The sequence below is a fragment of the Gadus morhua genome, chromosome 22 (genome assembly GCF_902167405.1).
Source record: "Gadus morhua chromosome 22, gadMor3.0, whole genome shotgun sequence".
Classification (NCBI taxonomy): Eukaryota; Metazoa; Chordata; class Actinopteri; order Gadiformes; family Gadidae; genus Gadus; species Gadus morhua.
In genome coordinates this window covers 374,461-381,871 of record NC_044069.1, presented here as the reverse complement: position 1 = coordinate 381,871, position 7,411 = coordinate 374,461, and the positions used below count along the sequence as shown (strand labels likewise).

At 45.7% G+C, this 7,411-nt stretch overlaps 1 protein-coding gene across 1 annotated transcript; it reads right to left on the bottom strand.

Moving 5' to 3' along the window:
* Nucleotides 1–623: 623 nt before the first annotated feature.
* On the bottom strand, nucleotides 624–2,185 carry LOC115535831 (pentraxin fusion protein-like). Its single transcript, XM_030347365.1, has 3 exons — nucleotides 2,077–2,185; nucleotides 1,627–1,822; nucleotides 624–1,045 (listed from the first exon to the last, which is right to left on the bottom strand). The coding sequence occupies exons 1-3, from the start codon at nucleotides 2,129–2,131 to the stop codon at nucleotides 640–642; spliced, it is 657 nt and encodes a 218-aa protein (XP_030203225.1). The 5' UTR covers nucleotides 2,132–2,185; the 3' UTR covers nucleotides 624–639.
* Between the last annotated feature and the right edge of the window lie 5,226 nt (nucleotides 2,186–7,411).

Here is a 7,411-nt window from a genome sequence, read left to right as displayed (position 1 = left end):
GCCCGCACCGTCATACCCCTGCCCAACAATACGGGCAGGATCTAGACCAAGCTCTACTGATCGTTAGTCGAGCCCAGTCGTCTATTCGTTAATCATTGCATTTGATGAGCAGCCGTCGCCCCGATGTATTTCTTACATCATCGGCGAGGAGCGTTGAGGCTAAACAAACACCAGCCACACAAAACCAACGCTATGATCCGGGGTTGGTTTATTAGTGATCAACGTCATAATGCAGGGTGGGTTTATTAGTAATCAACGTCATGATGCAGGGTGGGTTTATTAGTGATCAACCTCATAATGCAGGGTGGGTTTATTAGTGATCAAAGTCATGATGCAGGGTGGGTTTATTAGTGATCAAAGTCATGATGCAGGGTGGGTTTATTAGTAGTCAACCTCATAATGCAGGGTGGGTTTATTAGTGATCAAGGTCATGATGCAGTGTGGGTTTATTAGTGATCAAAGTCATGATGCAGTGTGGGTTTATTAGTGATCAAAGTCATGATGCAGGGTGGGTTTATTAGTGATCAAAGTCATGATGCAGGGTGGGTTTATTAGTAGTCAACCTCATAATGCAGGGTGGGTTCATTAGTAGTCAACGTCATAATGCAGGGTTGGTTTGTTAGTGATAGGTGTTTGTTTCTAGGACTCCTGGAACTCCACAACGTTCCCATAGCCTTTTAGTTTCACTGTTGCCCAGTCAATGACGTTGGCAGAGGAGAAAAATTTCCCAGTGGACAGCTGTTGTATTGCGTTTGGAGGCAGGACGCGGTCCCACATGTTCACCTCGAAGATCTCCCCCACAAAGCTCTCGTCGGCATCGAAGTTCCCGAGGAGGGCGTCGGCGTCCTGGCCCAAGATCACCCGGCCCCCCGGCCGCAACCCGTGGCCCATTTGGAGCCTCTGGGACACAGTGCTCCGGCCGTTGAGGTACAGGGTGGTCCTGCTTGTCTTCAACTCCCAGGCCACACACACGTGGTTCTCCAGGGGTCCCAGCTCAGGAACCACAAAGGAAACGATCGCCTTCTCGCCCAGGATCAGGGACAACCTTAAAGACCAACAAACACGCCGTGAACACGCATGTGGACGGGAATCGGCCCAGAGGATCATGTGTCTGAGTTCACAGCTCCTCAAAGTTAACGGAGACCCCAGAACGCTGCTGGGTTCCAGTGGAAACCTTTTAACCTTCAGTCACGCGTACGCAACCCATCTGAGCTGTTAATAGAGGACGGCTTTTCCAATGCCGGCGCCTTCCAGGATTTTCTCCTAGCGTTTGAAGACGAGGCTGGTAGCACCAACAGGTAAGTGTGGACTGTTAGTTATTTTTCCCAGATTTGCTTAAAATGAGGTTTAAAATGAGATTGAAACACGGCTAAGGGTGTAATCACTGAATTAAACGATAGAAGAGAGGCAGTCAGAATCCATGTTCTGAGGGGGTCATGAAGAATGCCTTTGTTTTGTAGCAATGAACTTGTTCATACACTATCTCAAATCTATTTTTACCCTACATACGTTTTGTTAAAATGATCCTAGGTTTCCTCTTGTGTTCGGAATTTATTAATGAATTCCACAATGATTTCATGGGTGCAGTAACTTTTCAGGGAACATTTGGAATCACGCGGTTCATACCTGCCGTCAGCCTCTCGCCACAGGTTGAGTTCGTCTACGAGCTGCGTGCGGTAGGAGAAGAGGATGACCTGCCGCGGCAGGTGCAGCTCCGTGGCGAACCTCAGGCAGAGCGTGAAGGCGTCAAGGCTGAGCGGCTTGGCGGGCGTCAGCTCCACAAAGCTGGAGGAGGTCTGCATAGGAAACATCAGCGAGCGCCCTGGAGAGGAGGAGTGGAGAGACCCAGTCAGCAGGACTCATCACCGTGGATGTTACTCCGCCATTGATTCAACCACATGGATCAACTAGAAAACGCATTTCATGCAGAAAATGTGGTGAGTGCTGTAGTGCAAAGTGAGGTTAAAATATGTTTTAGTAAAGCCACATAGTTTAAGACGTAAAGAAAAGTGGAATTAAATCAGTTGAAAGATTTGGGTGATTCAGAGACAGAAGGGAACAAGGGAACGACATTACCTTCGACATCAGAGAGCAAGAAGGCAGCAACGAACATGGAGAGTATCAGCTTCATGTTGACAGACCTACACACACACACACACACACACACACTGTCAGGAGGACATATGTGATGGATTCTCATATATGACGCATTAAGGTACGTACCTGAGCTCCTGTGGTCTGTAGATGTGGATCCTAGCGACCAGACAGGCCTTTATACCCTGCGTGCGTGCGTGCGTGCGTGCGTGCGTGCGTGCGTGCGTGCGTGCGTGCGTGCGTGCGTGCGTGCGTGCGTGCGTGCGTGCGTGTGTGTGTGAGAGCTGAAACAGATGTTATTTGGTGATTTTCCAAAAATATTGGACTACCACCCTGTTCAGGTAAAAGTAAGGTGGCAACGATGATATGCTCTAACAACTTAGACTCTAAAACAGCCCTCCACCTGTTGCTTTGATACTTTACATCTTTAAGAATGTTTTTGACTGCCTAGCAATAGACATACTGCAAATAGTTAACTACTGTATATCCGATCAGGCCATTTCCAAAGGCCTTGAAAACTGCAGTTATTAAAGCCTTTTTAAAGAAGCGGACCATAGATTAATCTATTATTTACGACAAACCAATATCAAATCTAACCTTCACAAGTAAAATCATTTAGAAAGTTGTCCTCCAGCAACTGAATCACTTCCTGGCATCAGCTGGTTGCTATGACACTTCCAATGAGGATTTCGACCTCTTCAAAGCACTGAGACCGCCCTTATTAAAATTGTAAACGACATCCGTCTTAACACAGACTCTGGCAAAACCTCAATACTAATGCTACTAGACCTCAGTGCTGCATTCGACAGTGTTCAACACACAATACTTTTGGACAGATTAGAAAACTAGGTGGGGCTTTCAGGCACATCATCATTGAGTTGTCCTCAGACGTTTTCGCCCTCGGAGATTCAGATGTTCCCCATCATGCCTATATTGAATCAAAAGCTTTCTTGAAGTCAATGAAACAGAGCACACAGCTGTTAGGTTGATCTTCTTGACCTTCTCGATGACCTCCTTAAGGCCAGGATTTGGGCTACGGTAGACCTTCTCTATCTGAAGGCCTTCTGGTTGAACCTCAGATGAGGGTCAATGGCATGATGTATCTGGTTTAGTATCATGTGGTTGAACCTCAGGTGAGGGTCAATGGCATCATGTATCTGGTTTAGTATCATGTGGTTGAACCTCAGGGGAGGGTCAATGGCATCCTGTATCTGGTTTAGTATCATGTGGTTGAACCTCAGGTGAGGGTCAATGGCATCCTGTATCTGGTTTAGTATCATGTGGTTGAACCTCAGGTGAGGGTCAATGGCATCCTGTATCTGGTTTAGTATCATGTGGTTGAACCTCAGGTGAGGGTCAATGGCATCCTGTATCTGGTTTAGTATCATGTGGTTGAACCTCAGGTGAGGGTCAATGGCATCCTGTATCTGGTTTAGTATCATGTGGTCGCACATCTTCACTGTGACTGAGGTCAGGCTAATGCCACGATAGTTACCTGGCTTAGAAAGATCTCAGGACATCGGCATAGGATGAGGTTGGAGAGGGACCATATATCAGGGTAGGTGTTTTCCATCTCAGCCCGGTTGCAGATCGCCAACACGATGTCGTTGAGATCACAGTTCCCAAGAACCTCTGGGGGGATGCCGTCCGGCCCAGCACTATTTCCCTGCTTCAAGCTGGACTTCACCGCGGCAAACTCCATGGCTGTGAAGGGGCCATCGTCAAGGTCCAGATTCATGAGCCCTGCAGGGATCTCCTCCTCGGCCTCCTCCACTGTCGGGTGCGCCCCTAGGAGGTCCCGGAGGTGGGTGAACCACGAGGTCACTCTCTGCCCTGGGCGGCTGCCTGCCAGCTGTTCCTCCATTGGCCTCTTGCGCCCACTCATCTCGTTTAAGACCTTCCATGACTCCTTATACTGCCGTTCGCCGTGCACTGACCCCACCTTCCTCACCTTCTCCATCAGCTTCTCCCCTTTGATCCGGTCGTTCACCTCCCGATTCTCTGTGGACCACTCTTTCTCCAGCTTCTAAGGGCCTCCTCCATCTGTGCCTGTCCCCTCACGACCTCCGGGTGCTGGAAGCATAGGGTTAGTGATTGGGGTGTCTACCGTTCAATGCTAGGTTCTCATTTGGCAAACCTAACAATTTGCAAGTTGTGAATGGGGCACGGCCCGCCCTACTCTGTCCGTGTTGGGCTTAAGCCTTCATCCGCCCTTGCTCCCCGACCTCCCGATGGTGTACGGTGTGGAGCCGGGCGCGGGCCACGCCTGTGGTTCTGGCCGGAGTGACATGCTCCTAGATGGGTTGCCTACCATGACTATGAGCCCCATCTGCCCCAAATCTCAATACTAATGCTTCTAGACCTCAGTACTGCAAAAGAATGTTCCGGACAGGCAGATTCAACACATTCATTGTGTTGAAAGAATAAAAATGGAAGGAAAAGGAAATTAAATGGAAGGAGTCTTTTCAGTGGGGCTTTCAGGCACAGTCTACAAGATAGAAACAGATTTACATTTCTAATCAAATCAGTTACAAAACCAGTTACTATTATCACCTTAAAAACTTGAGGGCTCATGTCCACCCAGGACCTACTAAAACGTGCACATGCCTTGATCACTAGTATGCTTGATTACTGCAGTTCTCCCAAAAGCTTTCTGCTACATCTTGAATACTTTGCACTTTATACAATGCATTATTTTTGCTTTGCCTTTATTTTCTTTTACAGATCTATTTTCTTTTATAACTTCATTTTATTGTATGTTTGCTTTACCTTTATGCTAAATCTTAAACATATTGAACTTTCTTTTTAACTTTGCCTTCGTTTTCTTTTACTTATTTATTTTATAATTTTATTTAATTTTATTGTATGACTATGTTTCAATCTGAAGCACTTTTAGTCTGCCTCGTGTATGGAAAGTGCTACATATATAAAGTTGCCTTGCCTGTCCCTTTTCTTTGTTCCTTGAGTTCTATAGACGTTGATCAGGGCGGATGTCCTCCAATGACCTTGGCGACCCGTTGGAGTATTCTTAGATACGCGTTTTATCCGTCTAATGAAACAACGCCAGCTGCGATCGATAGTTTGTCTCACACATTGATATACTGGTGTTGGCCCGAAGCACTGATGGTCAAAGTCCAACTACGATAATGAATCCATTTGTTTATTTAGTTGGAGCCCACACTTTTCATTAATTATAAGTACTTATTCTTTAGTGACCAGTAACTATTCCTATAGTAACTAGAATGAATTTAAATGTTACTATTAACTATTCATTAGATGCAAACGTCAAACAAACTGCTGCTTTGTGGCTGCTTCCAGTGAATAATCAACACCTGACAGCCAAGGCAGACAGGGAACCGTGGGGTTACACCACGGCCCTCTGACCACAAGGCAGACAGGGAATCATGGGATTACACCAAGCTACACAATAAAAACATGAGTGCATCTTTAAGGGCCCCTGGCTAGAGAGAAGACAAATGCAAATGTGTACACACAAACCTACTACATTGCAGGGTAGAGAGCATTGATCACAGAAAGAATACAGTTAACAGTTAGATTGCAATTGTTGATTTTCACCATTGATTAGCCTTTCATTGCACCTCCATCTTAAGTGCAACAACAATAAGTACCCTTTACAACAGGAAAGACTAACCCCTAACCCTTTACAACAGGAGAGACTAACCCCTAACCCTTTGCAACAGGAGAGACTAAAGGCCGATTTAGGGTCGTTTTAGACGCAGAGACGTAAGCACGTAATTTACACAAGGGACTTGTTTTAGACAAGTTTTGATTTACGGTTCCTTTAAGGTTCCTTAAGGATTGCGCGTGTTGCAAGGGGATTCTCCGCCAGAACAGTAGGGGGAGCAACGAACGAATCTGTGGGCGTGGAAGTGGAAATCGCTGGCTTGTTTATATTTATAATTATCATAATTCGTTCTTCTGTTTTCTTCTTCTCCTTCTTCAAAATTCTTCATTCGCTTCTGTCACGGCCGTTTAAAAATGGCGCTATTATGCTGTAAAACCGGAAATGTGAGACTCCTGAAAGGATATGGTTAGCTGGCCAATCACAGTCTTTGCGAGCTGCGTAGGGCCGTAGTGTTTTAGTCGCATAGTCAGGAATTTTGGCCGACGCACTTAAGCACGTAAAGGCCGATTTAGGGTCGTTTTAGATGCAGAGACGTAAGCACGTAATTTACACAAGGGATTTGTTTTAGACAAGTTTTGATTTACGGTTCCTTTAAGGTTCCTTAAGGATTGCGCGTGTTGCAAGGGGATTCTCCGCCAGAACAGTAGGGGGAGCAACGAACGAATCTGTGGGCGTGGAAGTGGAAATCGTTGGCTTGTTTATATTTATGCACTACCAGTATTTTCGACGAGAGTAGCAGTAGCTAAGTTTAGGTTAGCGGTCTTTTTCCACACTCTGAACGCCTTTTAAAAATGGCGCTATTATGCTGTAAAACCGGAAATGTGAGACTCCTGAAAGGATGTGGTTAGCTGGCCAATCACAGTCTTTGCGAGCTGCGTAGGGCCGTAGTGTTTTAGTCGCATGGTCAGGAATTTTGGGCGACGCACTTAAGCACGTAAGGGGGGATATTTTACCGCGCAAGGGGGGGTTATGTATCTTACGTGCTTACGCGTTACGTCTAAAACAGAGCATATATCGGCCTTTACCCCTAACCCTTTACAACAGGAAGGACTAACCCCTAACCCTTTACAACAGGAGACAGTTGAGCGTATAAGCCAATCAGCGTCTGGGCGGGAACTGGGAACTGGGCTGGGAACTGGGCTGGGAACTGGGCTGGGAACTGGGCTGATACGTTTGCCACTTTGCATATTGACTTTTTGGAAAACGTTTTGGATTCCGTTTTGGAAAACGTTTTGGATTCCGTTTTGCCAAATCTTTTGCAAAGCGTTCGTTTTGCGTATTGAAATGTCATTTGAATATTGCAACACACGGAGCGTGGCGAAGTGGATTGCAATCACGGGGACGCTATAGCTTTTCAATTTGAATAAAGGAAGTCATAGAATTTGACAAAATGTTATTCTATTTGTATTGTTATAACTTTTGCAAATTTAATTGAGGATTGCATTGTCACTTTGCATATTAAAATACACTTTGAATAACGTGTTTACAAATTACATTATAAAATTGCATAATGAATTGTCAATTGCATAATGTAATGTCATATTGAATTGCAAATTGCAAATTGCACTGCATTTGAATTTTGCTACACATATGCAGGGCCGTGGCACCAAATCCTGGGCCCTGTATAAAAGAGGTACTGATGATTTCTCACTTACGTTGCCCGCACCGTCA

What these genes read in the sequence shown, in the direction of transcription:
- LOC115535831 (XM_030347365.1), bottom strand. Translation starts at nt 2,131, where the DNA reads ATGAAGCTGATACTCTCCATGTTCGTTGCTGCCTTCTTGCTCTCTGAT. An exon ending in CTTGCTCTCTGATGTCGAAG is followed by an intron (nt 1,823 to 2,076) that starts GTAATGTCGTTC and finishes CCTCCTCTCCAG; the next exon opens with GGCGCTCGCTGATGTTTCCT. An exon ending in TGGCGAGAGGCTGACGGCAG is followed by an intron (nt 1,046 to 1,626) that starts GTATGAACCGCG and finishes TTGGTCTTTAAG; the next exon opens with GTTGTCCCTGATCCTGGGCG.